Genomic DNA, 16,831 nt, shown 5'->3' with positions numbered 1-16,831 from the left:
AGAGAGGCCCTGGGACACAAGGCTGACTGGTCCTCGCACAGCTACGGCACAGGGAGCAGTGCCAGCCCCTGCCCCAGGAAAACGCAGCCAAGAGGGAAGCCCTTATGCCTTCTCCATTTCTATCGAGACTCTCAACAAGCCCATATTCCTCGGAAATCCCCCACACATTTCACCTTTGGATAGAAACATTTCTTTTCTCATCATCTCGAGCTAGAGCTGTAACACCAACATGGCAAAGGGCTCCGTCTGCAACTCACCTCCTAGATGATCAAAGTTAATTGGCTATAAAGCAATTAATTTTGGATTACTGGTGAGAGAACTATTATTTCTGTAAGTAATGGATTATTTCCATGTTCCTAATCCGCAAGGCACCTTGGGTATGCCCTGGATAAAGAATGAGTAGGGATTTCAGTATGTGGCTCACCATTTATAGATGTGACTGGCACCATTTTAGAAGCAGAACCCTCATTTTGATCTCTCTGGAAAATCTGCAGCTATATGCCAGTGCAACAACACTGACTGCAGTGGAGCTACTTATTTCCAACTCAAATTTCCTTAAATTAGGAAATGAAGACCTTCAACTTCCCAGGGTTGTCCCCAGATTTTATGTGTTTGAGTCATACAGCAGTTTATAACACACCACACGCTCCATCGGATCATGTTTTAGCTTTGCATTTTAGGACAGCAAGCACACTGATGAATTGCAACTGGTAATAACAAGAAGGGTACTGGGAGAGATACAATCAGTTACCTATACCTGGAGATTAAAGACCAGTTCTAACAGTGACATCATCCCATGAGATAATTATAAATAACAACTTCCGAGGTTGTGAAAGCCTTTTAGGCAGGAAAGTTTTGTGTAAGCCCACAATAACCTTCTGCTAAGAGCCAGCAGGTGTCAGCAAAAACACAGAATTAAATATCTTACTTGAGCACAACAGACAAGACAGATAATCAAAATGCCAGCACAGGAGCAGAGGAGGATTTTCCCTGTGATCCCCCCAAAGCCTTCCTCATCATCATCATATTCCCTTTCATCTGGTTTCCGATGAGCGCCAGAAAGCACGGGGTCATTCTGCCAGTAATACCACCCAAGAGAGGAAAAAAGGTATCCCATGGAGCCTCGTTGCTGGACCTGGGACATAGGGCTGTCCCCTCTCCAAGGGACGAGTGTTTCCGTGTTCGGAGCAGCCCCTCGGCAACCCGTTACCCAGCTGACCATCTCATGTTTTGGGGATGTGGGGTGGGATTCATCTCCTCTCACTTGAGCTGTGTCAAGGCTGGGAATTGCACCACAACAAGACTCCTCTTCCTCTGTAACTGATGAAAAGCGATTCACCCCATCCTCGCATAGCTGTTTGAGACTAGAAGGCCAAAGTAGGTTTTTAACAGTCCTTCAATATTATCTCCATTTCATGCTTTTCTTGCTTTCATCCTCTTGCTTAGGAAATGAGTCAAAGTCAAGAGACTTTCAAACCAACTGAATTCGCCCATTGGCGTAGATCTACCAAATGAACTTTCAGCCTGTTTAAGTTTCCCTCCTCCCTTTCTCCAACTGTGTTTTTATTACCATATGTTTCCTATAACCAGCTCTTTATAACAGAATAACACATTCCACCAGCCTTTACAGTGGAGCAACTTGGAATATTCTGCATTGACCCAAATTGGAAGCAAAGTGGGGAAAATTAAGAAATAGACTGGATATCCCAGATAAGCAGAACATCCCAGATAATCTTCCTTTTGCAGAGCTGCTGTCCCTGTCTTGTACAAGCTGTTGCAGCCACCTCAGCTCAATATACTTCCCCGGGCCAGGTCCAGCTCCTCTCACCTTGCTGGTTCCCAGTTCTTCCCATCTGTAGACATACTCTGCTCTTCTTGCCTCAAAAGGCCATATCACATGAAAACGTCACTGAGATTAAGTCAGTATGTCACCACACTGGCAATGTTGCGTGATTTACCACCCAGTCATACGAGACAAGCTTGTCACCCAAGCCACCCTGTCCAATGGGACTACCTTTACCTCGGGTAATACCTTCTGGATACACCGATTTAGCATGAAATTCACACAACCCTCTTAATTTACAGGATTTCAGGACAGAAATATGAATTTCCACCAGTACACCATGCAAACAGACCCAAAATCTTTAACTGTTGACCTTGGCAACGCACGCTCTGCTATACATTACTACGTGCAATCAATTAATTTAGTTATACAGCTAACTCGGCATAAACACAGCAACGTGTGGCTTTGTACGACAGCGAGTTAGCCGGTCTCCCCCTCCCCCCCCCCCGCCATCTTCACACCTTCCGCGTCGCGCAACAACATGGCCGCCCGCTTCACGCGCCCCTTCCCGCCAAAACGCGACGCCCGCCAACGGCCGCGGCGCGAGCTCGCCTGCCCTCCCAACAGCGACAGGCCCCGCCCCCTCCCCCCGCGCGCGGCGCGGCCGGTGACGCCAGCGGCGGGGCTCGCGCAGGCGCAGACGGTGCGGCCGGTTCCTCTCGCCTGTGTGAGGGCGAGCGATCTGCCGTGCTTTCCCCTCCTCTCCGGCTGGGAAAAGGGGGTATCCCTGCCTTCCATGAGAGGAATTGTGTGTCCCCTCACTTCCCCTGACCCTCAGTCCTGCGGCAGGTACTGTGACTGCCCCCCCCCCCCCCCCAGCACCCCCTGGTTCCTGGGGCCTGCACGGGGTGCTCTGAGGGGAGGCTGCCTAGAGCCGGGCTGTGTCCGGCAGCGAGCCGCGGAGGCGTAGGGTCACCCGTGTATGACAGGTTTGTGGGTGGATGGAGCTGTGGGGCCGCCTCTGTGTGATGGGTCAGGATGGGGGGGGGGAGATGTGGGGCCGCCTTCGTGTGACAGGGGTCAGGATGGGGGGGGTGGCAGATGTCGGGCCTCTTCTGCGTGACAGGGGTGCAGGCAGTGCGAGCTGTGGGGCTGCCCGTGTGTAACGGTGAGGTCTGGGGCGGGGGGGGAGAGCGGTGAGGCAGCTTCTCTGACAGTGGGGTCTGAGTGGGGGGAGCTGTAGACGTCCCCCGCAGTGGAGTGGGGCTGCTGGCTGGGGTGGACATGTGGAGGCTGCCTGCGTGTGACGGCGGGGTCAGGGTAGGGAGAGCTCAGAGGATCCCTGTGTGTGTGGCAGGGGAAGCTGTGGGGGTTCTTTGTGACAGCGAGATCTGAGTGGAGGGTGCCCTGGGGTCTTGGGCAAGGGGAGCTGGGACTATATGTGACAGAGGGGCATGCATGGGGGAAACTGGGGGATTTGGGGCAAGAGGAGGTGTGGGGGACCTCCATGTGTGGCACTGGGATCAGTGCCTTATGGGTTGTCAAGGTGAGGCCTTCCCTCATTACTATGCCTTAGTAGAAGAGGGCAGCAGGTATGGAAGGTCATATTTCGGTCTGGAGGTGAAAACCCCACACCCAGCCTTCCTAAGTGAGTAGAAATGAACCAAATCTCACTTCTGTTTCAGTGCCTTAATAGTGCAACTTCTGCTTCTGCAGGAGGACATGGTTCAGGGAGAGTGGCTGAGAATGTGAGGATGGGGGAGAGGATCTCTGCTTAGGGCTGCTACATTTGTCAGTGTGGGAAGGGAAGTTTTGGGGCTCAAAATGGATCAAAAGTCTGTCAAGAAAAGTACGAGGCAACATGTTCTTGTATAATTCTTCCAGTAATCCAGATGTTAACTATTTCACCGTTGAATCATTGTACCAGTAAGAAGCAGGTAATGTGATTTGGGGTTTGTATTTTTTTTTTTTTAAGGTAGTAATGTACAGTTGAAGTATTTCTCCCAAAAAGCAAATTATTTATGTTCCCGTCTAGTGAAGAATTATGTGACAAGCTTTTAAGCAAGTTGCAGGAAGGAACAGTAGCATATTTTGGTGACAAGACTAGCAGAAAAGGTCACCAGAGTTACTTCTTTCACATAAGGTGTTACTGGGCATAAGGCTTGCTACCTTTCAGATGTGGTGAGCCCACAGGAGATGGTTGTACAGTCTGAAAATACTCTGTTACCTACTGAAATGAGTGGGAATTTTCAATAAAAATACTGCAGGATTGTGCAAGGCCTTTCCTTCCTCTGTCTTCCTTTGCCTGGAGAAGGCAGGAGCTTTGTCTCTCGCTTCTGAAGGATGTTATTTTTCAAAAATGAGGTTGGAATCTGTCTCTATCCTCTCATTTATACCTCACTGGAGAAAATAGACGCTGTTGAGGTAACAGTGCTGGCAGTAGAGTTCGTTAAAGAAATATTACCTATTTTTACTGATAAAAAGAATCTGCTTTTTTTTTTTAATACACTAAACATGACTGGCTAAAGGTAAAGTCCATTTATATAGTTTGGTTTGGATTACTGCTTTTTTTTTTCTTTAATCTTGTGCTGACTGAGCATCTTACTGTATAAAAGTTAATGGATTTTGTTATTTCTCTGTGTTTGTTGTTACAGATAATGACACCAGAACAGAGTCCAGTGAATTCCCTCATTGACAGAACCATCAAGATGAGGAAGGAGTCTGAAGCCCGGAAAGTGGTCTTGGCCTGGGGACTCCTTAATGTGTCTGTTGCGGGCATGATATATACTGAAATGTATGTTAATTGTTACATCTGATTCAAACAAGCAAAGCATCTACTTTGTATATCCCGAAGTATTTCCTGGGACTGAATTGTTGCAAAAAGGTAACTTCTTGGTTTTCTTTTCAGGACTGGAAAACTTATAAGCTCGTATTACAACATCACATACTGGCCACTCTGGTATATTGGTGAGTTGCTGCAGCATTTAAATTAATTTTCAGGGTTCTTTTCTTTTTTTCACTTGTCAGCTTTATTGCTGGGGAGGTCACTTTTAAGCAAGCCTTATGTTTTTTTTCTTGGTGTGATGTTTTGTTTTTTGTTTGGTTTTTTTTTTTAAATTTAAACCAAAACTTTGTTTTGCTTTCTGTTATCTCCCTTGAAACTGTTGGAATTTCATCCTTTTTAGTGACAGGTAAGGAGTATTAACAGCTTTCTTAGATATATCATGAAAGGGCATGAAGAACTTGTTTGATGCATTAAATCTGTTTAATGTGTGAAGAGCACTGCAGATTTTACTGCGGTGTTGTACTGTGAGTGTGGATGGCATTTCACAATAATTAAAGTTTGTTTCAGAGGAGTAGACTCTAAGCTAGCTGTATTGAATACTATTAGAAGATGAAGTGAGGGGGAGGAAAATCATGAGATGAGTGACAGATGATTTGACAAAAGATGGTTTTTGAGAAATACTGCAAAACTTCATTGCAGTAGTTTATGTCCCTTTTGGAAAATGACCATCCATTTTTAAAAATTTGATTTTAGCAATATAAACTCATCTCAATAAAGAAAGGAAAATTATCTGCAATGGTTCTTGCATAAGAAGGTGAAGAAATCTTAGCTACTTGCCCAAGTTCGTACTTATTGATAGCACTAATAATGACCTATTTTTAATGGGCATATGCCTGTTTTTGCAGATAACACACTTCTATTATTCCCCATGCTCAAGCTTTGGTAATAATGTCTGTGTTTCTTCTAGAACTTGCACTTGCATCTCTGTTCAGCCTGAATGCCTTATTTGATTTCTGGAGGTACTTCAAATACACAGTGGCACCGACGAGCTTGGTCATGAGTCCTGGCCAGCAGACCCTGCTGGGGTTGCAGAATGCAGGTGGGTGTAATAAACCTCTCTGGCAATCTTTTTTATTCTTTTTTTTCTTTCGAGATGGTATCTTTCTCAATGGCAGGATTCTTCAGTGAAGTGAGTTCTGAATTACCTCATCTGACCTGAGCGGTAAACTCAATTACCTGCAGCATATTAAAATTCACAACATTGAGTAGTAATTTGATGAGTGTTTGTGGGGAGAACTGGAGGGGGAGCAAACACACACGGTGAAAAAGGACAGGATGATAGTGGCTGCTGAAGGACAGTGAGAGACTTGAACACTGTGAGGTTGAACAAGGAATTTGTAACCTATACACAGGACTAGGAGCAAGGCAGAGAGTGCAGGTTTATATTTACTTTTGATATCCTACTAATATCATGCTGGATAACGAGAACCAAATTAGAGGGACAGACAGACCTTCCTGCGAAGTCTGAAAATGACAGCCCAGAGAGCAGTCGTTCAGAAAGCTCTTGAACATCAAAGCAAAAGTTTTAAAATGCAGCAGAACCTGACAAGGTAAGTAAATCAAAAGCAAAATGCTAGCACAGTGGTATTACAGACTGCTAGTCTGCTCCTAGAAAACAGGAAACAGATAGGAGTAATGCTGTATCACCAAAGTTCAAGGATCTCATATGTTTATTTGCACAGATAAATTAAGACATTCAATGTGCTAAAGATGCATAAAGTTGGGAGGCAGAGTAGCTGATGAAAAGGTTAAAGAAGCCCCCTGACTTTTGTAAGGTGCCTGGTAACATTTAACAGAAATCTGAAGCTGTAGGATGTGTACTGACTTGTGGTCTTGTGTCTCAGTCTTCTTTTTTTTCCATCAGTGGCTTGATTGCTAAGTTCTGTAGGGGACAGATTTTTCTAGTGTCCCTTCTAGCACCTTTATAAATTGCCTTAAGATAGTGTTGTGCGTTTAAAGGGGGAGGAGAGTTTGGGGCTGCTGCATCCACCATGCTAATTCTGTTTTTCCTTATTGCAGCGGTACAAACAACTCCACCACGTGAGCTGGCAGCAAAGAAAGTCCCGTCTTCGACACCTTCTCCTCCGATCCAGGGTCAAAGCGTGTTGAGTTACAGCCCATCCCGCTCCCCCAGTGCCAGTCCAAAGTTTACTACCAGTTGTATCACAGGGTACAGCCCTCAGTTACAGGCTCTGTCAAGCAACAGCACTTCTTACGGCAGTGCTGTAACCTACTCACCAAGCAGCAGCTACAACAAGGTAATGACCAAGACAGCTCCCAACGGTACAGTTTGGTCCTTATGTTGTGCTGTATGCCATTGAAGGTGAGCAGCAGCCAGTGGAGAGTTGTGTATGTGTGTTTGTTCCTTTTGCAAAGTAGATGTAAATTTGTTGTATTGGGATTTGTGCTTTTTCCCTAGTGTTGCTTCATTTGTTTTAGAGTGGCTAATTTGTTTCAGAACAAAGCAAAAATAAGAACCTAAAATGTAAATACAAAGTAGAAAAAAAAATGACACAATTGTTCGGTTTTATTCACCCGAGGCTTCCAGCTTCAGCCCCTCTCCTGGTGGATCACCGTACCCTATGAGTATTGGACCAGTGGAAAGCGGCGGGCTAAGGTCTCGTTACCGCTCTTCACCCATTCACTATAATTCTCCCACTGGTAAAGAAGACTATATGACAGAGCTCAAGTCACTGGACACCTTCCTTCGAAACGAAGAAGAGAAACAGCACAGAGTTCAACTGGGTAAATAAACAAACTGATTTGATCGGAAAAGTTTGGCAATGAGAAGGTATTGGTTTTATTTGAGATTGGCTTTTGCAGATGAGAGAAGTTGCAAAGGATTCCAGTGTACTCATACTAGTGAATAGACCTAACTCATTTATGGTAATCACCTGTGACCTTGGTAAAGGCTGCTGCTGAACAGTTTGGTCTTCTACTGAGTAATTAGGACATGAGGTAGGATGCCATTGTTTCTACATGTCTCCATGGCTTAGGAGCTTCAGAAAGTTTTCCTCCAAAGTATTACTTTGAATAGGATATATGCTGCTGTTGCAGTATATGGAAACGTGTGCTGATAGATTGTCTCTGTAGCATTTGTTGGCTGTAGCGGACCATGATAAGATGTCAGGCTTTATCACCTTGATGAGAGGGATATCCTGTGGAGAAGGCATTTCAGATAAAGGGGGTGAATTACCTGCAGGCAGTTTTTGTCCTGGATAGGGACAATCAAGGGTGAAATCAGTGTTTATGCAGCCTAACTTCAGTGTATGTATTCATGGCAGTTCGTGTTCGTGTCTCTTGTCAAAGCCTTAATACACTGACCTATTGTGCCTCTACTGTTGCTTCCGGAATTACTTGGCAGTAATTGTACATGACTCTTTAATGTATGAATCGTTTCAGGAAGTTCAGATTCCAGCTCTCCTTCCAGCAGCCCAACTTTTTGGAACTACAGCCGTTCCATGGCAGACTACGCACAGATGCTGAGAAAGTTCCAGTATCAGCTGGCTTGCAGGTCCCAGGCTCCATCTGCACACAAGGATGAAGCTGATCTGAGTTCAAAACAGGCTGCAGAAGAGGTAAATTCAGCAGCAAGGTGGTCAAGAGGGAGAAAGAGGCCCCTAGAATGTACAGCTTCATGTAAAGGTTTGGATTTGAGCTGTATCAAGAATGTGGGAGGGGGAAATCCTCTAGCATTTAACCATCTTCATACAGCTTGCAAGACTCCTTGTCACTGTAAATGGACATTGCAAATTCTGACTTGTAGTTGGAAAATTATTTCTCCCTCGGAGAGCAAGGCTTATGCTGGATAAATAAATTTGTGACGTAAAAACTGAGTTGAAACTGATCTGTATTTAACCCAGTGGAACAGCTGAAGGACATAAAGCACTGCCTTTACGCTTGCGTCTTAAAGAAGTCTGATGCAAAGGAACACAATTCATGTGGCCTCAATTAAATTTGGTCGATTTTCTTTATTTCCTACATTAACCTAATGAAGGTTCCATTCAAATACCTCTTAAATCAAGCCTACAATTCAGACCAATTTTATCCTAATAGAGCGGAGAGCTTAAAACTGAATTTGGGCTCACTCAAGATGATTGTACTGTGAATAGAGAGTGGGAGTGTCATATGTGAAGCTGCTGTAGAAGTCACAGGATACAGCCAGATGTATAAAAATTTTGCGAAAAATGCTATTTGAATTACGTGCTGTAGTTAGTATCAGAAATTTTTGTAGACCCTAAAAACTCTTGGTATTCTGTTAAGTTCTCATATATACTAAATAAACCTTTCTGTAGGTCTGGGCACGGGTGACAATGAACCGGCAGCTCCTTGATCACATGGATTCCTGGACCGCTAAGTTCAGAAACGTAAGTCCCATCTCTAAAGACTCCCTGGTTTTTAAGAACAAGCGCAGCAGAGTGGAAAACTACCTCTGTGTCCCCTGTATGCCAAAGGAGGCAGGAAGAATTGCAGTGTCTGTTTGAGGATTGGGGTGGGCTGGAACAAGGAGATAAAAACACAGCATGCTTGTAAGAGGGGACTGCTGAGATGTGTTTTCAACCTGACCTCGGGGTTTTGTATTCTGAAAACTTCACAGCTGTGAAGTTCATCCACCTTTGAATGACAAACAAAAGCATCTCGGATATAACAAGATTTGGTTTTCCTTGCTGTAACTCAGATTGCTAAATTGATGTTTCTGTAGTATTTCTAACTCATTCCCCTGGGCTCAAAGCATGGAAAATTCCAACCCAAAGGTTGACTTTTTCTGGCAGTCATAATAAAAAGCAAAAAGAAAAACCTTGATCTTATAAATAGGAATTGCTATCGCAGAGGGAACTTAATTGCACACTGTGGCAAAATAATTAGTAAATCTAACTCTGAATTGCCCCTTCAGTCATAGCATCTATCAAGTATGTAGCTTTACAAAACAAGCTTGTTTTGGTTTGTTTGTAAATAGTATGATCAGTGAAAAGCAAAGATTTGTGTGAGATCCATACCAGATTCCTGAGCATCTGTTCCTAAATCTAGGGCCAGCTTGCCTCAGTTTCCAAATCCTGTCATATACAAATCCCACATATAGTGTTTATCAGCTCCTTGATTTCCTGAAACAAATGTGAAAGGACCCATCAAAGTATAAATTATCTTTATGGTTGGACGGCTGTGCTTCATAATACCCCTTTCCTCATTGTTCAGAAAAGCTTTATCTGATACTTTCTAGAGATTTGTTTTCCTGACTTCTTTACATTGAATTTTCTGGCCTTTTAGAAGGTAGTAGAGAGTCATTTAAACTCTGCCTAACTTGATATTCTAGTTTAATTACTTTCCTCCTTGGTTGCCTTCAGTGTTTCTGTTGTTAAGCTTCTTTGTGATTGTAATGGTGATGATTAGTAGGGTGTAAGCTAAGGGTTGGGGTTTTTTAACATTTTTGCTGCTTCTGACCTGTTGAATTTTCATATATTTCTTTCCTAGTGGATTAATGAGACTATTCTGGTGCCACTTGTCCAAGAGGTTGAGTCTGTGAGCACTCAGCTGAGAAGAATGGGGTGTCCAGAATTGCAGATTGGAGGTAGGATAAGGCAGTAGCTTTGGGGTTCCTGGTGGTGGTTGATAGAGAGCTGGCCACTCCATAGTTGGGGTGTTGAATAGGTGTTGTATAAATTAGTTTTGTTAAATGTTACTGTTACATTTCTGCTCTATATTGGTGTGGTCTTTGTTCCATGTCATGCATTTCATTAGGCTGGAAAGGTTCTTCATAAGACTTCTGGAAATACTGATGAAGTCACACTGATGCCTGTCTCATATAAAATTCATAAACCTATCTCTTTTTTTCTTTCTTTTTTTTTTTTTTTTCCCCCTAAACTTCCTGCTGGGGAATTACAGGCTCAAATTATCATTGATTATTGCACATTAAGCTGTCAGAAAACATTTCACGGATAGATTTGCTATAAACTGTCAGGGTCTCCCTATAAACTCTCAGTGTCTCCAGTCCTATGTGCTTTTCCAAATTCTTCCTTAGAATCAGCTGCTTTTTGAAAGAACTATTTTTTAAAATTCTGATGAACTAACTGGAGTTCTGTTTTTCGTGTCATGAAACAATTCTGAAGGAACTGCTTCTCTTGTTGCTTCAAATTTATATTCCCTTAACCAAGAAGTGGATTTGATATGCTGCATTTAAATTAAATTCACCTTTTGCAGACTGTTTCTGGTAGTGTCTCCTCAAGGGCTGCATCCGTTGTGATGCCTGCAGAAAAACGGTCAATGCTGCCCTTGTCCCCACCTCATTACTCTCCCTCTGCTCTTCAAAGTGGGTGTTGGTTCCTTGTAGCTTTTATATTCTGTGATGCAAAGCAGACCTCTGCTACTTCGTTGGAATTGAAATGAGCGTTTGGGGTAGTGTCACATGTTCAGTGTTTCTAGGACTTTAAATCATGCACCGAAAAGGAGAGCTCTTTGTAGCGACGCCTTGTAAGGGAGGTTGTTGGGAGTTCTGCGGTGGTCATAGCTGATGTACTGGCTCTTCTTGTGTTGCAGAAGCGAGCATCAGCAGTCTGAAGCAGGCAGCGCTCGTTAAAGCTCCGCTCATTCCAACCCTGAACGCTATAGTGCAGTATTTGGATCTTACACCAAACCAGGAGTATTTGGTCGAAAGAATCAAAGGTACGTGGTGTTACTGTACTGACTTTAAACCACTTCCATTACCACGTCAAGTCATGGTGGCATCAGACGTTCCTTCAGTGGAAACGTTTGAAGAGTCATGGCAGGGATGAGAGCTGCTTTTAAGCAGGAGAGATATTTCTTCACAGCTTTCTCTTTTTATAGCGATGGAATGATGTGGGACTTGGATGTAACTTTGGGAATGTTTTAAAAAGCCTTGTTTCTCATTTTCCTCCTGCGTGTTTGGAGTGCAAAGTGCTGGATTTAATCCCCTCATTAACTACAAATAAAAATAATCCTGTAAATTTACATCCTCATATTAGTATCTTTACAAGCATTTCATTAGCTGAATTTTTCCTATTTTGTACACCGGAAACATGTATGAACCTCCTGAAACTAGCATAAAATACCACTTTCATACACTTTCAACCTGCAGTAACTGAATAAATCTTGTTGCTTTCAGAGCTTTCTCAGGGAGGATGCATGAGTTCATTCCGATGGAACAGAGGAGGGGATTTCAAAGGCCGCAAGTGGGACACCGACTTGCCCACTGACTCCTCTGTAAGTTTTGAAAGACGTCTTGGTATGACAGCTTAAAGTGGGTTGCCTTTTGGCATAGGTTTTGAGGGGCTAGTCAGTAAGTCTTCTGAGGAACATGGTAAAATCCTGTTAGCATCACTTACACAGGTAATCCAGTTGTAGTTGGCGAGATTCCGTGGGGCAGAATGCAAATGGGATTGGACATTGCGTAGATCACAAAAATGCAGTTGCATATCTTAGTCTTGGGCCAGGATCTTACTTAAGACTCCTCTGAAATGTCTGTCAGATGACTAGAGGGAGCAGCCTGGCAGGTGCGGATCTCGTTGGGGCAGTTCTCTTGCTATACTTTTTAAAAAGCAAAATGTCTGCCTTCACCTAAGAGTTTCTAATGCAAGGAAAACCTTTCACCTTGTTCCCATTTTCCTTTGCTGTAATGGACAGAGGAAAAAAAAAATGCAGATCGAGTGGCAGGACTGCTCTTTAATTTGGTAATATTTTGTGAGAGATCTGAAGATGGTGCATATCCTCCTTGAGAGAAGACTTGTAGTGATGCTTAGCCCATTAATCTGAAAGGTCAGGAGGAAGAGCACCTCCCTGAGTGTAAACAGTGACTTGAAAATTCAGCTGAGGTAATTGAAATAATTGAAAGGAAGACCACAGAACAATTCAGGGAGTAGAAAACAGGCTTTACAGTGTGAGTCTTCAACTGAACTCTGTATCTGAAAGTAGAGTTAGGGTGATTTATTTTTTTTTCCCCCACTGCAAATAGATTTTCAGTTACTTGGGAGAATAAAAACCAGGAGATCTGAAGGTCAAAGCTTCACAGCTTTGCTGACAAAGATATAATGAGATTCAACTGCTGGAAGCTGAAGTTGTACAAAATCAGTCTTGATTTTTCTGTTTGTGAAGATGATTAAATATTTGGTAGTGACTGGCCACGGAGCAACTCTTTGTGTCTTGATAGACAGCAGGGTGAGCAGCTCCAAAGCGTTTAAAGATCGTGAGACAGAGTAACGCACCCTGGAATTCAGTCCTCAGTCAAAACCAGCTGGGAGAGGTAGTGTTGGGTGGTATATTAAACTTCTAAGAATTCTAGGAAAGAAGTTCTCATGTAACAGGTTAAAATAAACACTTGCCATGAAGTTTTGACATGAACTTACTCAAGGCAATTACTATAAAAAGAAAATAAATTACACAATTTCGCATTTTTGTTAATCATGCTGCAGGTAATACAAATCTATGATTTCCAAGGTGCATCTCCCAGATTTCTAGAGACTTTTGGCATTTAGCCCAGAGAAATTCTTTTGTTTTGTCCTGTTTATATATAATGAACACAGAAAGTACCAGATTGCAGATAATTTGGTGAGGTTGCCCACATAAAATGTTGAGAACTCTGCGGGAAGGGTTAAAACACAACTAGCAGGCTGTGGCATGGTTTTCTGGGTTCTAGGACTTTATTTCAAGATTTTGGCATTCTTAATAAGACCCAGGACCAGCTCAGGTTTTTCCAGTGATTTTTGTTTTGCCTTTCGTGAGGAAAAATGAGAAATTTGCTCGATAGGTGTGGTGTCGGCAAAGCCGTAATTTGATTTCATCTGCCCTTCTCAGCCAAATCCTCGCAGCTAGTGCAGAACCTATCACTAAAACAGATGGCTTGGAGTTCATGGCCTAAATACACTAAGTTTGCCAAATTCTGCAAGATGCTGGGATAAAGTTGCTTGTGTGGGAGCTGTGCTCCTGACGTGCAGCAGCAGTTTTATCGCATTGTGACTGACGCTGTTTCACTTACTGGAAGAAATAAACTTGCCTTCACGCCAGTGGCATGCCTGAATGGTTGACATCGCTGCTTTTAAGCATTGAGCTGCCTCTGGCTCTTAAACACAGAGGGCTTAAGTCAGCGTTGCAAGCACACACTATCAAATACTGTAACTAACGCCTGAGATTCTGGCAAGAAAGCTGCTGTATTTTTAAGGACTCTAAAGTGAGATTTGTTTTCCTTTGCCCAGATCATTATGCACGTATTCTGCACTTACCTCGACTCCAGGCTGCCGCCTCACCCCAAGTATCCCGACGGCAAAACCTTCACTTCCCAACACTTCATTCAGACACCGGATAAACCAGGTACTGGCACTCACATTTAGCTGCTCTTTGCCTCTTGGATGATGTCAGTGCCTTTGAAATCCCTCTCGTCTCTTAAACTTTTCATTCGCAGACACTTCAAATGAGAATGTGTTTTGTATCTACCAAAGCAGCATCAATCCGCCCCACTACGAGCTGATCTACCAGCGCCACGTCTACAACCTACCCAAGGTAGGATGGTGTTAGTGTTGTTCTTCTGCTGTGAGGAAATCGTTGGCAGGTCTGATTTGGGGTTTTTTTTGGGTCCTAGCCACATTTATTGACTATTTACGTGTAGGCCAGCCCATTGCAGGAAGTAAACATTAACTTGGTCTTTGACTACAACATGGTACTTAATCTGCTACTAAATAATAGCTTTAGTATCTATTTGAGATACAGAAGTACCGTGGTTGCAGCTTCCTGTTGTTCATTTTCTGACAGTTTATTTTAAAATACTGAGTCATGTAATCCCTGAGGTGTGTTATTGCACCTTAAGGCCAGCAAGTCTGGTGCTTGTCCGTAGGAATTCTGGGGGGAAGCCTCCAGTCTCAAAACAGGGAAATTCTCCTGTGAATTTTAATTTTATATTGATCTCTGTTTGTTGCTGGATCTCTGCTTTCTGAAAAGTTCCAGCATTTCAAGTATCTGGAGATGATAATCCAGCCAAAACCCACATTTGGTCTTTTTCTGGTATTTACCTAATTGAAAAAAGTAAAGTATTAAGGCAAAAAGCCACAACCCACACCATAATGCCACCCCATAATGTCTTTCTCTGTGATTGCTTATTCTGCCTGAAATACTGCTATGATTTCTTGTCAGTGACTTGATTTCTAAGTTCTTTTCTCTTCCTGTGGATTCAGGGCAGAAACAACATGTTCCATACCTTGCTTATGTTTCTGTATATCATAAAGACAAAAGAATCCGGCATGCTGGGGTAAGTAACCAACATTACCTGCCATCACACTGTGTACGAGATGTGAACGGAGCGTCCTGTTTGGAAGAGCTTTGTCTGAAGGCACTTCAAACTGAAATTGTTACAGCGGGATGATATTGGTGGTGTTAAAATCATCTTCTCGCTTGAAACAATCGCAGCTTTTTCATAAAATGGGGTCAATCTGACGTGTGTGAGCAATAAAAGTGATGTCCAGATTCCCCTTCGTTCTGAAAGAGCCACGCTCGATTCACGGCAAAGCGCCTGTGTGTTAAAATGCCAAAGCGTGGAATTGTTAGGTTTTCAGTTAATGTTTTAAACAGGCACATTAATTTACATGTGATTTATTGTGATAACTTTTGTTTGTGCAGGCGTGTCAATCTTGGTTTATCAGGAGTCAACGTTCTGTGGATTTTTGGAGAGTAACATCTCCAGTGGGATGCCGGTTCAGAGGAACGATGCTCCTCTGGCAAGATGAACTGAGCAGCACCATTACATTGTTGACTTAAACACGGACTTACTATGAAATGGGATAATTAAAGCTCTGCTTTGTGGGAGGAGGGGAAGCATTTGTAACTCCTGTGCGGGTTTTGTGACGATATTCAAAACATTTCACGGTCAAAACGCTACTACGTATGAACACCAGGCGGGTTTTCTTTTTCCGGCTCCTCACCTGAACGAACCCTGTTCAAAAAGCCATTTGCTGTTTCTCTTCCACGGATCTGTCAGTGCCATCACCGCTTAACTGATCTTGGGACTAAACTCCAACGCCTTGGAGGGCTGGAAGAGCCCTCCCGAGGTTGTGCACAGCTGCCAGCGGCCTGTCACTTGGAAGGATGCAGCAATTTCGCCAACTTTGGGATGCAAGAAATTCCAGATAGGCACTAGAAGAACCAAGTCAAAAAAGTTTAGACTCATTTTGGTTCATTTTATTACGTATGATAAGAAAAACATTATTTTTTTTATCCCTGGCTGTTGGTGTAATTGGGTTTTCCAACCCCATGAAAAGGTGTGAAGGAAAGAGAAAACCATGTTTGACTTGCTGGTTTCAGTAAATAAGATTTTTTTTTTTTTTTTTTTTTGTACAAAGTAAGCATGCCACCCAACATTGGCAGTCTTGCAAGCTCTGAAATACTGGGTGCCTTTGGTACAACCACAGTGTTACCCTGCCTTTGCTTTTTAATTGATTTTTATGGCTCCCAACAGCTTTTTTTGCTAATAACCTCTTATTTTGGGAGCCTTACGGACTGCCACATGGCTTTCAGCACCTCAGTGAGAGACCCGGCTGTATAAACCTGCAGACTTTTTAAGTCCCTGCTTTTGGGGATGTACCTTTTGGGGGAAAAAAACACTTGGATTTCTTTCAAAGAAGAGGTCATTTGATATTTGCCAAAAACCTTTTTATATAAGGGAAGAATCTGTTGTAAACTCTGACAAATGAGGGTTTTAGAAGTGTATATAGTTAGTTTTAGTTAGTTATTTTTTTAAAGAGGGGTAAAAATTCCTAAGCCCCAAGTGCTGAAGATCTTTATGAGCTGAAGACAAGGGTGAACAACATCGTCGTAAACTTGTACATCTAAGACATGAGAATTACCCTGGCTTGTTGCCGGGGGCGAGAACACCGCGTGTTTTGTTACAATGATATATTTTTGTACTGTATTTTTTAATGCTGGCCTCAGGCATGCACTGCCGGGAGGGAAAAAGAGGAATTTACTGTGCTCAGGGCAGGTGTGTTCACTTTTTTATCTCTGGGGGGGGAGCTGCTATTTTTTGGTGTGAACCGACTGTTACTGTTGACTCCGTCTCCCCAGGGAGGCGCAGGGTTTTTCCGAAGGGACTGATAACAAAATGGCTCATTTGGTTCCCTTATTAAATGAGTTTGTTTTATTAAACGCTTGTTTTGAGTTTTTCCTGTGGTTCAGCATCAATGTACCAAGGAGGAACATTCAAGAACCCCAAA

The 16,831-nt window shown here is 43.1% G+C and overlaps 1 protein-coding gene across 2 annotated transcripts; it reads left to right on the top strand.

Moving 5' to 3' along the window:
- Positions 1 to 2,490: 2,490 nt before the first annotated feature.
- Positions 2,491 to 16,763, top strand: TMEM209 (transmembrane protein 209). 2 transcript variants are annotated; one of them, XM_049814237.1, is made up of 16 exons: positions 2,491 to 2,632; positions 3,668 to 3,720; positions 4,438 to 4,577; positions 4,692 to 4,750; positions 5,536 to 5,667; positions 6,648 to 6,886; positions 7,169 to 7,373; positions 8,031 to 8,206; positions 8,924 to 8,995; positions 10,098 to 10,194; positions 11,160 to 11,285; positions 11,746 to 11,843; positions 13,829 to 13,943; positions 14,035 to 14,132; positions 14,801 to 14,874; positions 15,243 to 16,763. In XM_049814237.1, the coding sequence occupies exons 2-16, from the start codon at positions 3,676 to 3,678 to the stop codon at positions 15,295 to 15,297; spliced, it is 1,731 nt and encodes a 576-aa protein (XP_049670194.1). In that variant the 5' UTR covers positions 2,491 to 2,632; positions 3,668 to 3,675; the 3' UTR covers positions 15,298 to 16,763. The 2 variants fall into 2 exon arrangements, with proteins under 2 accessions (XP_049670194.1, XP_049670195.1); XM_049814238.1 differs by lacking the exon at positions 3,668 to 3,720.
- The last annotated feature ends 68 nt before the right edge of the window (positions 16,764 to 16,831 follow it).

This window comes from Accipiter gentilis, chromosome 11, assembly GCF_929443795.1.
Source record: "Accipiter gentilis chromosome 11, bAccGen1.1, whole genome shotgun sequence".
In the NCBI taxonomy this organism is placed as follows: Eukaryota; Metazoa; Chordata; class Aves; order Accipitriformes; family Accipitridae; genus Astur; species Astur gentilis.
Note: the sequence above shows the minus strand (reverse complement) of the source record. Positions and strands in the feature narration are given on the sequence as shown.